The sequence below is a fragment of the Littorina saxatilis genome, linkage group LG13 (assembly GCF_037325665.1).
Source record: "Littorina saxatilis isolate snail1 linkage group LG13, US_GU_Lsax_2.0, whole genome shotgun sequence".
Classification (NCBI taxonomy): domain Eukaryota; kingdom Metazoa; phylum Mollusca; class Gastropoda; order Littorinimorpha; family Littorinidae; genus Littorina; species Littorina saxatilis.
Window position 1 is genome coordinate 5,764,022 of NC_090257.1, and position 17,500 is coordinate 5,781,521.

At 42.9% G+C, this 17,500-nt stretch overlaps 1 protein-coding gene across 1 annotated transcript in view; it reads left to right on the forward strand.

The window, feature by feature from the left end:
- The first annotated feature begins 3,430 nt into the window (after window positions 1-3,430).
- Window positions 3,431-17,500, forward strand: part of LOC138945959 (uncharacterized) — a 45,847-nt gene continuing 31,777 nt past the window's right edge. The window contains exons 1-2 of the mRNA XM_070317497.1: window positions 3,431-3,513; window positions 15,634-15,792. Of these exons, the coding sequence (XP_070173598.1) occupies window positions 15,687-15,792 (106 nt within the window). The 5' untranslated portion in view covers window positions 3,431-3,513; window positions 15,634-15,686. The remainder of the gene's footprint in view (window positions 3,514-15,633; window positions 15,793-17,500) is intronic.

Here is a 17,500-nt window from a genome sequence, read left to right on the forward strand (position 1 = left end):
CGTGTTTACTATAGTCCCTGCAAGAGACTCCGGACGCCGTCTTGCAAACACGATTGAAAATCGATCGCATTGCCGGTGAACGCAGAAAACGATGAAGAAGGAGAAGAAGAAGAAGAAGAACAGCAGCAACAGCAACAACAACCACAAGAAGAAGAAGAAGAAGAAGAAGAAGAAGAAGAAGAAGAAGAAGAAGAAGAAGAAGGCGGAGAACAACAAGAACAAGAACAAGCTTGTTGTTGATCCTTGACATGTATTATGTTGAATTACCTATGAATTGTTGAATAAACACTGTTAAACCAACAGGAACAAGAAGAACAAGAAACTAGAGCCTGGACGCCCACGCAGGAAATAATATTATACGTTACGGTACATAGAACGGAGCACAAGTCCTGTTACTACTCACCGTTTTAGTTAGTTCAAGGTCAACTACTCTTATTGAACTTGTAGGTGGGCTTGTGGATTGAAAATATAATGGGCAGGTTACGTCAGTGACACAGTTGGTTGGTTGTCTTACATATATATATATATATATCACATGCTTTTCTGTCACTATTTTGACACAAAAGCCAGGGTACAAAACAGAGTGTTGTCGTGGCGAAGGGCTATAAAAACGGACAAACACTCAAGTCCTTAATGGCAAAAAACCGTAGGACTTTTAATATCAATTTTACTACTACTACTGCGAGGGGCTATATTTTAAGCTTGGTGGTAACGGCGTGTTCAGACGCCGCCGTTATGACGACGTATTCATTCAGCTTACGAAAACATGAACTCGCTGTTATTGAATAGGTGGCTTGAAAAGTCACTCATGCGTCACACCTTTGTGTCTGCTTTAAGAACCTTGCCATGCGCACAAACTGTTCTGTCTGCTAACATATATATTTATACACATGCAGCTATGGGGAGGACGTCAGCCAGGCGTCAGCCAAAATTAACTTCAGACTGAATGTTTCTCTGCCAATTTCAAGTGGTACCATTATCTCGAGGGAGAAAAGCATGTGCAGATCTTGCAACTGAATCAGGTTTGTGATGTAATTCGATCGATTTTACCCCAAATTCGATTTGTTCAAAAACGCACCGAGCGGTTACGTCCCTTGAATAAGAAAAGAAATATTTTGCGTTGAAGCTAATTTCAAAGTCAAAATACCATTTCTCAACATAAATTAGAATCCAAAGGGGGAATACATGGTCCAAAGTTCGACAAGCAGCACTTTGGAGGGGAGGGGAATAGTCAGTATTAAGTTTGTGTGAGACAAACAAAGCCGGCTGACGTCCTCCCTATAGCTGACGTCCTCCCTATAGCTGACGTCCTCCCTATAGCTGACGTCCTCCCTATAGCTGACGTCCTCCCTATAGCTGACGTCCTCCCTATAGCTGACGTCCTCCCTATAGCTGCAAGTTAAAGATACCCTCTTCCTTCTCTGCTAAACCGGCACGATGGCTTAGTGGTAAGGCGTCCGCCCCGTGATCGGGAGGTCGTGGGTTCGAGCCCCGGCCGGGTCATACCTAAGACTTTAACATTGGCAATCTAGTGGCTGCTCCGCCTGGCGTCTGGCATTATGGGGTTAGTGCTAGGACTGGTTGGTCCGGTGTCAGAATAATGTGACTGGGTGAGACATGAAGCCTGTGCTGCGACTTCTGTCTTGTGTGTGGCGCACGTTATATGTCAAAGCAGCACCGCCTGATATGGCCCTTCGTGGTCGGCTGGGCGTTAAGCAAACAAACACACAAACAAACAAACAAACAAACAAATTCACTGGTAAACGTTTATAGATACCACCACACAACTGTCCAGATAAACGTGGGATACAAGGACCCCTTCAGTGGACACGTATGGTATAAACTAATTCATGTCCAATATAGGCAATTTTGACCTGACGGACAGTAAGCCCCATAATTTTCGTTCGGACACGTATCAGAAATCAGCAGAATGGCTGGTTTCTGTACAGAGCCTGAAGTTTTGCTGCATCAATTTCACAAATGTGACCCTCCACAACGGAATGAGTCGCATGTCACCTTTGCATGATTTTCATATTTTTACATTTCCCTAAAGAGTTTTTTTTATGCTCTATCCAGTGGTGAAAACCGTTTTAGAAAAGAGCAAAAACTGTTTGAGTTATAAGCCTGTGACTAAGGTGACCCTCACACTGTTACCAGACACTCCCCGGACTTATATTAAAGGCTGCCATACTCGTAGCGTTCATTAACTAATTCATATTGTTTACATGTGCCAGTAATGTTATAAAACTGTTCCTAAGGGGATATAATAACGATTGGCTGTAGCTTTCGAACACAGAAAAAATTGTTTCAGTATTGCAAAGTGGTGTTGATAGTGTCGAATGTAAACAGAACAATCTCAAACACCATCTTTGGTTTACGAAACGTCACGAAGTGACGTCAACGGTCTAAAAATAGCCCAAGTCCTGGAGAACTGTTGCTAAACAATGCAATAAAGAATTAATTATTTCTCGTAATTGGTAAGGACTTCAAACCTAAAACTTTGCAGGAAGCTTAAATTATACATCCCCGCAACGATGGGAAAAGCCCTGGAAGTAATTAAACTAATTAAATATAGGACTATGTCAGCCTTTAAGCCTAGCGCAGAATCGCGCGAGGTGACATGCGCCTCATTTCGTGGCGGAGGGTCACAAATTGACTTGGGTGTGAGTTAAAGCCAACGCAAAAAAAAAAAAAAAAAAGTTTGTGTCCGATGACAATGACAGCAGACTGGCTGTAGACTTGTGGTATGTGTCCAAGGCGAAGGATGCTGTTAACCCGTGAACAAACATGGTGGTGGTGTAAATAATCGCTTTGGACGAGAAGGACGGCATCTTTAATGTTTAAAGCGGGTTATGTACTCGTCTCGTTAGGGGTCTGTTACACGGGGCGGCAAGGTTGAACGCAACTAACTGTATACTGAACTGTATACATTGTCGTACCAGGGGCGGCAAGGTTGAACGCAACTAACTGTACACTGAACTGTATACATTGTCGTACCACAAGAATAAAGGTTTAAGGCTGGCCCTTTTCTTACAATCTGTCCTTGGGACGCACAAACACGCAATAAAGCAAAGGACAGACAGACAAACAGACACAGACAGACAGACAGAGCCGATCTTTAAGGCTAGCTTTTCAGGATAGCTTTATATATATTGACATGATCTCTGTCTTAGGGCAAAGGCTGTCACAAACCTCTCACACACACATACATGCCCCCCGCCCACCCCCACCCCCCACCCCCCACCCACCCCAAGCAAATACACCTGTCTCAACACTGGATGGAAATATGTATCTTTAACACACTATCACACACAAGCTTTTAACAGTGTATCCTCTGGCCTGCACAAAGAACAGAAAGTCACATGATCAACGATTTCCGTAAAAGCTCTCATTCACCGGCGAACGTATGGCTTTCACATTGACTCGAGGTTCTACGACGAGAACGCTTGCGTTTGCTCGCAGTTCGTCTGGTTTGTGTGAGTGTATGGATTACGTACTTCTGCACTTTTGAAGGTATGTGTTTCCTTTCGATGGTCGACAATCGTTATAGAGATTGAACTAGTAAGTTGATCGTATGCGGCATTGCTATTTTGTAAATATCTAAATAAAACCGTTTAAACCTACCAGTACCGCGTTGGTGATTTTTGTTAATGGTATGAGGTTTGGCTTCATGTTATGTTGTAAGCTTTTTTTTTCCCCGAAGGATTTTCATCGCGGAAAACATGCGTCTGAAAACATGAGAACAGGCATGGCCTTTTTTGGATTATGTGCTTCTGATAATTATGCTTATGTAAAGTATGACTGAGTTGAATGTTTTCTTGTACGCTTTACGGCATACAGATTCAAATGATCGTGTGCTCCTGATAGTTTCAAAGTATGAGTTTGATGTTACGTATGAGAACTATCGCATGATTTGTCAGGGCTCATGCAGGACATTGTTTAAGGGCTTAAAGTGATGTTATCCGAGAAATGTTTTTAATTAAGCAATTTAAAACGAAGATTACGAAACTATCATACACTTTTACTGGCAAAACCTATCACAAAAAACAATTACACACTATCACAAGAAACAACGACAAACATTTGCAAGCCAGAACTATCACAAACTTGTGCACGTAAAAACTATCACAAACGTGTGCTAGCAAAATCTATCACAAACTATCACAAGAAGGTATCACAAAATTTTTCAAACAAAGTCGATCATATACAAAAACTATTAAAAGAAACCATCTCAATAAACTTTCACAAGAAACTATCACGTCTCAAAGTAAAGTAGAATTATATTACCACCGTCCCCCCCCCCCCCCTTCCACCCCCACCCCCCAACCCCGCCTCTCATTCTCTTTTCTCTTTGTAGCTGTACTGGGTGTTTTTTTAACGTAAACATTGCGCTGCGGTATTTTGTTCTTCTTTATCTCCCCTTCTTTGATATCTTGTTGTTGTAATAAACATTGTATTTTGACTTGAAAAAGAGAGAGAAAAAAACTCTCACAAGAAACTAAAACGAGAAAAATCTGACACCAGAAAATACCTCAAGATAAGCTTTCACAAGCTAGCCTATCACAAGAAACTATCACAAACTTTTATCAAGCGTACATAACGCGTCTGGAAGAACGTCTCATTTTGATATATTATATGCTAACGCAGTGGGTTTTTAACAAAATCATTTTTTTATCAAGCACTAAACAATGATGCCATATTTGGTAATTATAAAACCTGCGGAATGTGACGTTGCAAGCGCCTGTGTATTAGGCCTATACAAGCTCCAAGTGCGCACCCCGTGAACTGAAATTTGCGTCAACGCGAACTTGAACGTGTCAAAACGCATCAACACGCGACATCGACCATCGACCGAGCTTCGACTGCGGATTGTTACAACACACCGAAAGACTGAGCGGTGTTGACATTGTGATCAAAATAGATTGTTTTACGTTGGTCTGTTTGTTTCTTCACTGCGTATTTGGGAGGGAGACAAACAGGTTGTTGCTGGACACAGGATAACACTTTGCGAAGAATAGCTATAGAGTTGAGTTAGGGGCAAAGGAGGGTTTGTTTGTTTGTTTGCTTAACGCCCAGCCGACCACGAAGGGCCATAATTATCAGGGCGGTGCTGCTTTGACATTTAACGTGCGCCACACACAAGACAGAAGTCGCAGCACAGGCTTCATGTCTCACCCAGTCACATTATTCTGATACCGGACCAACCAGTCCTAGCACTAACCCCATAATGCCAGACGCCAGGCGGAGCAGCCACTAGATTGCCAATGTTAAAGTCTTAGGTATGACCCGGCCGGGTTTCGAACCCCCGACCTCCCGATCACGAGGCGGACGCCTTACCACCAGGCCAGCCGTGCCGGTGAAGGAGGGTTGTTGACACAACATTAAAAACAAACAAACGAGAAAGGTACAATTATTGGCACGTTCGCTTCATGACAAAACCAAATATTCACAAGAATGTCGACCTATCGGCCTTCAAAGCGGACACACAAAGAGACACATCTGAAGCAAACAAACTAGCTGATGTTGTGACCTGTCGTGGAATGTGACTGTGATGACTGTAAGATGGCCGAAGCAATTATTTTTTTAGGTGGTGGTGGGGGTGGTGGGGGCAACAACATTCAGACCTGTGTAGCATGCCCTTATACATTTTGTGTATCCCACCTCTTCTCCCCCCCTCCCCCCCCACCTCAATACCCTCGCCCATATTTCTAGCTCTCCCCTTTTCTAGGATAAAACTACAACGCCAGTACAGGGGTAGATTGCAATTATACCACAGCGTTCTTAATTAAGATCGCCATGAATTATACCTTTTGGTGAAGGAGTGGAACGGAAATCCCCGGTAATTATTTATTGTCTGTGTACAATACTAGAACATGATTTGTCCTACGACTTGATTGTATCTGACAGCTTTCGTTTTTAAATAGAGCCATTAATGTGATATAGTATTTCAGTGTCACTTGTTTACGCGAGAGAAAGGCCGGGTTGGGTGGATGGACGAGGTTTTTACCTAACTTTAAGCCAGTTAAGGCCGAAGATCAAATCGTTCTACCTAGCTTCGTTTTGTAAAATTATGACCGAAGACAAAATCTGTAACAGTTTATGTCATTGCTCTGAGAAGAAAAGGTTCCTTTTAAAACGGTAATAACCTGTCCCTTGTGTGGGTTGCGCTTTCAAAACAGATACACTGAGGACACTCCTGGGTCTATTGAAAACAGAAGTACATGCATGTAGCACAAAAAACCGCTTTTGTATCTCCAGCGTGCATTAACATTGAACGCACTTTCTTTTCTGTGTCAAGCCAAAAGCGTTTCTTTTACTACGGTAATAATCTGCCGCTTTTGTGCGTTTCGCTTTCAAAACATGTACGCTGACGAAACTCGCGACCCTTGCATGGTCTATTGAAAGCAGAACTAGCACAAACATACGCTTTTGTCAGTATCACCAACGCGAAAACCATTGAACGCTTGCACTTTGTTATCTGGGTCAAATCTTTAGCATTTTGCTTCATACTTGCTCGGATGTTCATGTATACAAAACTCGATGCTTAAGCCCTCTCGTTTCAAGCTAGCGCACACAAAATGAGATCAGATAAATCTGTATTTTCTTTAGGCAAAATAAGCCAAAAGCAAGCATGCACGCATGCAAGAAGAGAAGTTGAGCACATAGCCTTGCAGATATGTGTATGCTTTTAATTAAGCGTTGTTGACTATGAATGTAGATGTAAATGCTTGTATAACTGTGTTTTAATTTTAAATGTGTCAAGCGCAAAGAGCATAATTGTAAAGTTATGATCGATGTTGCGCTATATAAATGCTCATTTATTATTATTATTATTATTATTTAAGTTATTGAGACATCCCAGTGCACTAAGGGATTCATAGAGCAAATCGAGAAAATTCATTATTGAACGAAGCGCATAGCGCTGAGTTCAATAATTATTTTCGAGATTTGCTCTATAAATCCCTTAGTTCACTGGGATTGTTTCAATAACGATATTGTCAGTACCGCCATAGAAAAAAGAAGATTCCAAACGCACACTTTGCTACGCGCATTTGAATAGGCATAACTGTGTGGTCAGGTCGTGTACAGTAAGATCTACTTTTGTGTGAGCCGGTGTCTCAAGTGTGTCGTGCTTTCGTCACACGCATTTTAATTTCTGTTGGTAAATTCCAGTGTAGTGTTAAAGCTGAACAGTGATGATCTTTCAGAGAGACCTCATTTGAACTCTGAGAAAGGACTCTGGTCTTCATTATTTGCGATTCGAAACCTTCAGTCGAGCGTCGATGAATTGACTGTGCGGAGTGACTCCCCTTGAATTGACTACCCCACGAAGGACTCGACTGTTCGCACATTTTCAAAATAAATGTGGCATATATCTCGTGTTGTACCTTCACTCATCGGGGAGTCTGATACTAAATATGAACGGTAAGAATGCTCTGAACCCTACACGTATTATATCCCCATCGTTTTTGAGTCACTTGAGAAAAAGTGACTCTATGTAATCGGTCAGTGTTAGTCTGTCCGGCCGGCCGTCCGGCCGGCCGTCCGTCCGGCCGGCCGTCCGGCCGGCCGGCCGTCCGTAGACACCACCTTAACGTTGGACTTTTCTCGGAAACTATCAAAGCGATCCGGCTCATATTTTGTTTAGTCGTGACCTCCAATGACCTCTACACTTTAACGATGGTTTCGTTGACCTTTGACCTTTTTCAAGGTCACAGGTCAGCGTCAAAGGAAAAATTAGACATTTTATATCTTTGACAAAGTTCATCGGATGTGATTGAAACTTTGTAGGATTATTCTTTACATCAAAGTATTTACATCTGTAGCCTTTTACGAACGTTATCAGAAAAACAAGGGAGATAACTAGCCTTTTCTGTTCGGCAACACACAACTTAACGTTGGGCTTTTCTCGGAAACTATAAAAGTGACCGGGCTCAAATTTTATGTGAACGTGACTCCCAGTGACCTCTACACTTTGACGTCTGCTTTGGTGACCTTTGACCTTTTTCAAGGTCACAGGTATGTCTTGAAGGAAAAAATTGAAATATCATATCTCTGAAACTATTCATCGGATTTGATTCAAACTTTATAGGATTATTCTTTACATCAAATTATTTACATCTGTATTGTGTTGTGAATAGCAATTTCTTCCTGTCCATCTGATGCCTCATATAATATTCAGAACTGCGAAAGTGACTCGATCGAGCGTTTGCTCTTCTTGTTTCGTTCACATTTGCCCAACATGTTAATTTGCTGAGCGGGGTTTATGTCGTCTGCTACTGCTAGGCTAGAACAATCGAACCACTGCAGTCTGCACTGTCACTGAGTCTGCACGAATAAGGCAGGCTGGTAATAACTCTTATAATTATATGGTAAGAACGTTCTGAACCCTACACGTTTTCGATTACGATTGTTCTTGCCTTGAAATAATAATTCGGAAACCATTCATCAGTTTACTGAACTGATGCAGTCGTATTTCAGTGTAGTCTGCTAGAGTCGATCGAATCAGTCTTCCAAATGCTGTGTACGTTATCGGAATAACACTTGTGTTTTCTGTTAGCCGCTGGGAATTGTATACTAACTCATCATTTGGTAATGTGGATGATAAGCTACATGCCACTAACACGGCATATTATGAGAAGAATCTATGCAAGTCGGCGAAAATGAGATGAAACACAGCGGCTTCTATTTTTAGATCAGTGCCACTGTGGCACAGGCACATGCAATCTGTCAGAAAAAAACCCCCACTTCTGCTTTAATTGAGAAGCAGGGAATTTATGGTCATTTGGTATTGTGGAGAATATAAGCTACATGTCATTAATTAATTCTGAGGATGAGAGTACAGTCTCGCTTTGGCAAAGGGCGTAAGAATACGCTCTGTGGAAAAGTTAGCGCACTCCAAGAGTGCGCTAACAGATTTAAGCGCATCGCCATTAGCCAATCAACTGGTTCACATCAGTCATGTGACACCAGTACTTACTGACAATTATTATTATTATTATTATATGTACATCATGTTGTATCACAAGTAAGTAAAGAGAGTGAGAGTGCGTATACTGCATCAGTATCTCTCATAGCCGTGCAACTGGACGGACATTTAAAACATTTCTGTTATATTGTATCGCAGATTTTTTTCTCTCATGCTCAGCATATTGCAATTTTGGGGTCATATTAATTTTCTAGTCGACGGGTTTTATTCTAGGGTCATAAATTATGTGAATCAGAGGACAAAAAACTGTTGGTCGTGTTATGACCGCGATTAAGCAAATTAAGCTCCATTGCATCGACAATTGTGTGTCGCGCATTCAGCGCTGTTACCTTAATTTATTTATCATGTGCGAAAACATTTTTTCTGAAAACGTTAATTATTGTATACAAGTGTTCTGAATGTAGAACAACATAATCAAATACGGGGGGGAAAACCCGTTTGAATAGGTACGTGGTTGCAATTTAAACAAATAATCCTTTTCATAAAAAAAACACCGAAAAACACAAAAAGAAAACGCTTTTGTTTGTTCAAAACAGGCAACGGCCGTAGTGTTCTCAATGTGTTCCAAAATGGAACTCATTTATTAATAATGCATAGGGGGTGAATAAACATAGTGGCAGAACATACAAGAAGCAGCTTGCGCAAATAAAACCTTTGTTACGTCCATTTTGTTCCCCCCCCCCCCCATTTTTTTACGTCCATTTATCCTATCTGGGAGAACATACAGTTTGATGTTATTGAGAGAATAAGGATCACCTTGCTGTACTGTCATCAGGTTGCACGTCTATGGTGTTACCAGAGTTCTATCAGATCCAGCGTATCCTGTTCAGTTTTCTAACAATGCTATGTTATTATGTTATTAAGTGTTGAAATGATGCATTGTTAACCGTAGGTAAGGCCAACAAAAAAAAATAGTCTGTTTACGGTAACCCGACCGACCCTATTTTTCTCGCGCGACTCTAGACTTTTTTTGGGCATTTGGGTGAGAAAAAAAAAAAATCTTTTGTTTTTTTTGCAAAATAACGTAAAAATATGTTTTTTGGGGAAAAATAAAAAAAATCCCGACCTACCGACCCTATTTTTTTGGGCCTATGTTACCGTAAACAGACCTTTTTTTTTGCCTAATATTGCACAGCGCAGAGAGTACGGGGCTGATTCAGTGGGCCGCTCTATATAAGCTTTCATTGTCATTGTTTTACATATACGTACAAGTACCACTATTATGAATGGCTTTTGCGTGTGGGCGTAAAATGTAATTGGAAAATGTCGATCTCTCATCTCCCTTTAAATATGAGGCTGCACGGACGGAGACACCATTGACAGTCTTAGAAGTTACACGAAGCTAGTGGCCGCCAACTGAGTAAGTACTACTTGTTTGATAAGCCTGTCCTTTAACTCGGCTCCAAAGTCGACTACGCGGAGTATACTTCGCGGAGCTAGCTGGCCGCACGAAGCTTTACCACTGAGGTTTCGGTTAAAGACTTCGCGAAGGTAGCTGGCCGCACGAAGCTTTACCACTGAGGTTTCGGTTAAAGACTTCGCGGAGGTAGCTGGCCGCACCAAGCTTTACCACTGAGGTTTCGGTTAAAGACTTCGCGAAGGTAGCTGGCCGCACGAAGCTTTACCACTGAGGTTTCGGTTACAGACTTCGCGAAGGTAGCTGGCCGCACGAAGCTTTACCACTGAGGTTTCAGTTACAGACTTCGCGGAGGTAGCTGGCCGCACGAAGCTTTACCACTGAGGTTTCGGTTACAGACTTCGCGGAGGTAGCTGGCCGCACGAAGCTTTACCACTGAGGTTTCGGTTAAAGACTTCGCGAAGGAAGCTGGCCGCACGAAGCTTTACCACTGAGGTTTCGGTTAAAGACTTCGCGGAGGTAGCTGACCGCACCAAGCTTTATCACTGAGGTTTCGGTTAAAGACTTCGCGGAGGTAGCTGGCCGCACGAAGCTTTACCACTGAGGTTTCGGTTAAAGACTTCGCGGAGGTAGCTGGCCGCACGAAGCTTTACCACTGAGGTTTCGGTTAAAGACTTCGCGGAGGTAGCTGGCCGCACAAAGCTTTACCACTGAGGTTTCGGTTAAAGACTTCGCGGAGGTAGCTGGCCGCACGAAGCTTTACCACTGAGGTTTCGGTTAAAGACTTCGCGGAGGTAGCTGGCCGCACGAAGCTTTACCACTGAGGTTTCGGTTAAAGACTTCGCGGAGGTAGCTGGCCGCACGAAGCTTTACCACTGAGGTTTCGGTTAAAGACTTCGCGAAGTCTTCGAGAAGTCGTCTTCGGGCTCAAATAAGGACCACCTTTAAACCACAGCAACCCCGAGGGTAAGAATCATAATTGTCATAACCAAAGGATCGTAGAAACAAAGGGAAGTAATTAGTGATCAAAGTGCATACTTGTTCTCTCAGGGGCCACAACTCTCCCTCACTCTTGTTGCACAAGTCGTATGCATTTAGAGCGCTTAAATTACGTCCCTTTGTTCCTCAGATCATAGAATAGTGTCTGAGCAGGTTCTCATATTCAGGCTGCGGACAGGCCACCACCGAATGAACCACCACCTTTTCACCAAGTTCAGAATTGGCCAGTCAGACCAGTGCCCTTGTCAAACGGGCAGCATAACAACGGAACACCTGCTGCAGACTTGCCCACTAAACGATGGCCTCATGAGCCAGATCTGGGCGGAGGCGACCACGGTGCAAGGGAAGCTCTATGGCAGTCTGGACGACCTACAGCGCACGGCAACATTTGCGCGGAGAACCGGCGTTTCCATCTGAGTGATCGACAAGAAGAAGAAGAAGAAGAAGAAGAAGAATAGGGATGTGCCTCATTTAGTTAAGATTATCATAACCAAGGGAGGCAGATAGCTCACGATAAGACCAACGAAACAGGGATGTAAGCGCTCTAGGTATAGACGATATCTCAGTGCACGAAGAGTGTAGAGTGAGAGTTATGCCGAACCAAAGGGACCTAAGCGCCCTTAAAGACGATATGGCAGTGCGTGTAGAGTGAGAGTTATGCCGAACCAAAGGGACCTAAGCGCCCTTAAAGACGATATGACAGTGCGTGTAGAGTGAGAGTTATACGAAACCAAAGGGACCTAAGCGCCCTTAAAGACGATATGACAGTGCACGAAGAATGTAGAGTGAGAGTTATGCCGAACCAAAGCGATGTAAGCGTCCTTAAAGACGATATGACAGTGCGTGTAGAGTGAGAGTTATGCCGAACCAAAGGGACCTAAGCGCCCTTAAAGACGATATGACAGTGCACGAAGAGTGTAGAGTGAGAGTTATCCCGAACCATGGGGACCTAAGCGTCCTTAAAGACGATATGACGAAGAATGTAGAGTGAGAGTTATGCCAAACCAAAGAGACCTAAGCGTCCTTAAAGACGATATGACAGTGCACTAAGAATGTAGAGTGAGAGTTATGCCGAACCAAAGGGACCTAAGCGTCTTTGAAGACAATATGACAGTGCGTGTAGAGTGAGAGTTATGCCGAACCAAAGGGACCTAAGCGTCTTTGAAGACAATATGACAGTGCGTGTAGAGTGAGAGTTATGCCGAACCAAAGGGACCTAAGCGCCCTTAAAGACGATATGACAGTGCACGAAGAATGTAGAGTGAGAGTTATGCCGAACCAAAGCGACGTAAGCGTCCTTAAAGACGATATGACAGTGCGTGTGGAGTGAGAGTTATGCCGAACCAAATTAAGGGACCTAAGCGTGACGATATGACAGTGCACGAAGAATGTAGAGTGAGAGTTATGCCGAACCAAAGGGACCTAAGCGTCCTTAAAGACGATATGACAGTGCACGAAGAATGTAGAGTTAAGTCAAACCAAATGGACCTAAGCGCCCTTAAAGACGATATGACAGTGCACGAATAGTGTAGAGTGAGAGTTATGCCGAACCATGGGGACCTAAGCGTCCTTAAATACGATATGACAGTGCACGAAGAATGTAGAGTGAGAGTTATGCCGAACCAAAGGGACCTAAGCGTCCTTAAAGACGATATGACAGTGCACGAAGAATGTAGAGTGAGAGTTATGCAGAACCAAAGGGACCTAAGCGCCCTTAAAGACGATATGACAGTGCGTGTAGAGTGAGAGTTATGCCGAACCAAAGGGACCTACGCGTCTTTAAAGACGATATGACAGTGCGTGTAGAGTGAGAGTTATGCCGAACCAAAGGGACCTAAGCGCCCTTAAAGACGATATGACAGTGCACGAAGAATGTAGAGTGAGAGTTATGCCGAACCAAAGCGACGTAAGCGTCCTTAAAGACGATATGACAGTGCGTGTGGAGTGAGAGTTATGCCGAACCAAAGGGACCTAAGCGCCCTTAAAGACGATATGACAGTGCGTGTAGAGTGACTGAGAGTTATGTCGAACCAAAGGGACCTAAGCGCCCTTAAAGACGATATGACAGTGCACGAAGAATGTAGAGTGAGAGTTATGCCGAACCATGGGGACCTAAGCGTCCTTAAAGACGATATGACAGTGCACGAAGAATGTAGAGTGAGAGTTATGCCGAACCAAAGGGACCTAAGCGTCCTTAAAGACGATATGACAGTGCACGAAGAATGTAGAGTGAGAGTTATGCCGAACCAAAGGGACCTAAGCGCCCTTAAAGACGATATGACAGTGCGTGTAGAGTGAGAGTTATGCCGAACCAAAGGGACCTACGCGTCTTTAAAGACGATATGACAGTGCACGAAGAATGTAGAGTTATGCCGAACCAAAGGGACCTAAGCGTCCTTAAAGACGATATGACAGTGCACGAAGAATGTAAAGTGAGAGTTATGCCGAGCCAAAGCTACGTAAGCGTCCTTAAAGACGACATGACGAAGAATGTAGAGTGAGAGTTATGCCGAACCAAAGGGACCTAACCGCCCTTAAAGACGATATGACAGTGCGTGTAGAGTGAGAGTTATGCCGAACCAAAGGGACCTAAGCGCCCTTAAAGACGATATGACTGTGCACGAAGAATGTAGAGTTAGAGTTATGCCGAACCAAATTAAGGGACCTAAGCGTGACGATATAACAGTGCACGAAGAATGTAGAGTGAGAGTTATGCCGAACCAAAGGGACCTAAGCGTCCTTAAATACGATGACAGTGCACGAAGAATGTAGAGTGAGAGTTATGCCGAACCAAAGGGATCTAAGCGCCATTAAAGACCATATGACAGTGCACGAAGAATGTAGAGTGAGAGTTATGCCGAGCCAAAGGGACCTAAGCGTCCTTAAAGACGATATGACGAAGAATGTAGAGTGAGAGTTATGCCGAACCAAAGGGACCTAAGCGCCCTTAAAGACGATATGACAGTGAACGAAGAGTGAAGTTGAAGTGAGTGTTATGCCGAACCAAAGGGACGCTAGCGCTCATAAGGACGACATGACCGTGCACGAAGAGTGAAGTTGTAGTGAGAGTTATGCCGAAACAAACGGACGTAAACGCTCTTTAAATAGGCATGACAGTGAAACAAAAGTAGGAGAGAGTTATGTACTATTCGGAATCCATCTCCTGCTATCTGAGGGAATATCCCGCATTGACAGTGTCCTTCATGGTCTAGTGTTTTTGTTACAATTAAACGTTTCATAAACTTGCCTTTCTTGTTTTTACATTCAGTCAAATAATGACTGAAGGTTTTAACGATGACGGAGAGCGAGGTTTGTCTCCATAAGGATGTGTGTGTGTGTGTGTGTGTGTGTGTGTGTGTGTGTGTGTGTGTGTGTGTGTGTGTGTGTGTGTGTGTGTGTGTGTGTGTGTGTGTGTGTGTGTGTGTGTGTGTGTGTGTGTGTGTCCAAAGCATATCTCAAAAACTACTGAACGGATATTTATAAAAGTTGGCTAACACATTTTTGATGGCACTTGCTTGTGTCGAGTTTCTCTGATTTTTGATAGCATTATTTTATGACGTCACTCTGTCTGTCTGTCTGTCTGTCTGTCTGTTTGCTCACTTCTCTGTCTCTTCCTCTCTCTCTCTCATACCATCCGTAATGAACTCCTGGGAGCAATCCACCATTCTGAGTTCTGAGTTATCTCTGTCTGTCTGTCCGTCCGTTCGTCTGTCTGTTTCTCTGCGCTGGCTGTACTTGTCTTCAATCCTTAAATCTCGCGCATGCGTGTGTGTGTGTGTGTGTGTGTGTGTGTGTGTGTGTGTGTGTGTGTGTGTGTGTGTGTGTGCGTGTTTGTGTGTGTGTGTGTGCGTGCGTGTGTGTGTGTGTGTGTGTGTGTGTGTGTGTGTGTGTGTGTGTTCGGAAGGTGAGAGCGGATCGGACGTTTTGAGTGGTCGACTGTCGTCGCTTCGGCGTTGGTATAACAAATTAGGTCTGGCTTCTGTGCTTGACTGAATGATTAATCACGCTTCAGCGTTCTTGTTTAATTCGAGGTTTTCATCCACTTTAAAACACCGATGGGTTATTAAGACCCGGTGAACCTTTCTTCTTATTCGTGAGAACATTTCTCATTTTTGCGTGGGCAGCTTCAGCTTTCCGATTTACTCTCTGCATTCCATTACACCAACCGGAGCCATGTTGATACTCATTACGCAAAAAAACAATCAATACAAAACGATCAAAGCCATCCAACACACAGTTAAAAAACACAAAAACACACCAACATCAGGTGTCAATTGTGTGTGTGCAGGTTCATTTTGCTGATCACGCCTCTGCACTCTACTGCATCATTATCCAGTAGCAATGACGTTAGCCATGACGCGCACTCCCTGGCTGAGGGTCTGTCTTTGTGTCTCCATGGTAACGACCTGCGTCATGGCCGCTGCCAATGTGTACGACGAGCTACCTGGTAGGTGTGTGTTAGTGTGTGTGTGTACGTGTGTGTGTGTGTGTGTGTGTGTGTGTGTGTGTGTGTGTGGTGAGAGTGTGTGTGTGTTTGTGTGTGTAATGAGAGAGAGTGCGTGTGTGTGTGTGTGTGTGTGTGTGTGTGTGTGTGTGGTGAGAGTGTGTGTGTGTTTGTGTGTGTAATGAGAGAGAGAGAGTGCGTGTGTGTGTGTGTGTGTGTGTGTGTGTGCTTGTGTGTTTGTAGTGAGAGTGTGTGTGTGTATGTGTAGTGTGTGTGTGTGTGTGTGTGTGTGTGTGAGAGAGAGAGTGTATGTGTGCCGTGCGTGTGTGTGTTTGAGTGTGTGTGTATGTGTGTGTGTGTGTGTGTGTGTGTGTGTGTGTGTGTGTTTGACGGGGACGGGGGTGGGGGGGGGGGGGGTGGGGAAGGGGGGTTATACTAAGCGAGCCTAATCAAAAGGTATGTATGTATAACAAGCAATTGGAAATTAATTAACCTATCCTAACATGTCCACGTCAACATCAGATGTTAAATGGTTGCTTAAGTAGTCGACAATTCATTCAGTCCTGCATTGACTGGATTTTATTTATTAGGCCTAAAAAAAAAATAGGTGTGGTTACGGTAACCCGACCTACCCTATTTTTAGGGCCCGACCCTATAACTTTTTATTACATTTGTCAACAAAAACAAAAAAACAAAAAGTGCAGAAAACGCAATGAAAGCGAAAGCGCTCGAGTCGCACATTTATTTCCATGTCAAGTAGGTTTAATTTGTACACATTAAAAAAAAAAAGTAAAAAAAAAAAAAAGTGATTGCCTACCTTCCTACCCTATTTTTTTTGGCTATGTTACCTTAACCACACCTATTTTCTTTTTGGCCTTAAGGAGATTTCTATAGCGCATAACTAAAAGCACTATGTACTGGATGTACAAACAAGAAAGATTAGTTTTTGAAACAAACAATTATAGACAAAACAAACAATAATTAGAATATCCTCATGAATAGTTTGTTTTGTCTGTAATTAAACGTTCCATACAAGAACATCTCTTGTGGTTTTTTTGTATTTTTTGTATTAGTCTGTTAATTGCCAGTCGTTTTGTTTTTTGTATTGCATTGTATTGTAATGCATTGTATTGTATTGTATTGTATTGTATTGTATTGTACTGCATTGCATTGTACTGCATTGTATTGTGTTGTGTTGTATTGTATGATATTGTATTGTATTGTATTGTATTGTATTGTATTGTATTGTATTGTATTGTATTGTATTGCATTGTTTTGTATTGTTTTGTATTATATTGTAATGTATTGTATTGTATTGTAGTGTATTGTATTGTATTGTATTGTATTGTATTGTATTGTATTGTATTGTATTGTACTGCATTGCATTGTTTTGCATTGTTTTGTGTTGTGTTGTTTTGTATTGTATCGTATTGTTTTGTATTGTATACAACTCTCCTGTGTTCACTTTCAAGTGAATAACTATCGTTCTGATATCATTTTAAAGTGAAGCTAAAGAAACCTGGTATCGGCACTGCTGTGCATCTCCTATGATCTCAATGGTATCAAGGCACGCCTTTGCCGCGACAAGGTTTGCCGATACCGGCACTTGTCTTGTCTAGACAGTGACGTCATTCATAGATGACGCCAATCATAAATGACGTTTGTCAAGGGAACTTATGCTTTCAAGTGTTGCTGCTTCCAGTGACAGGAA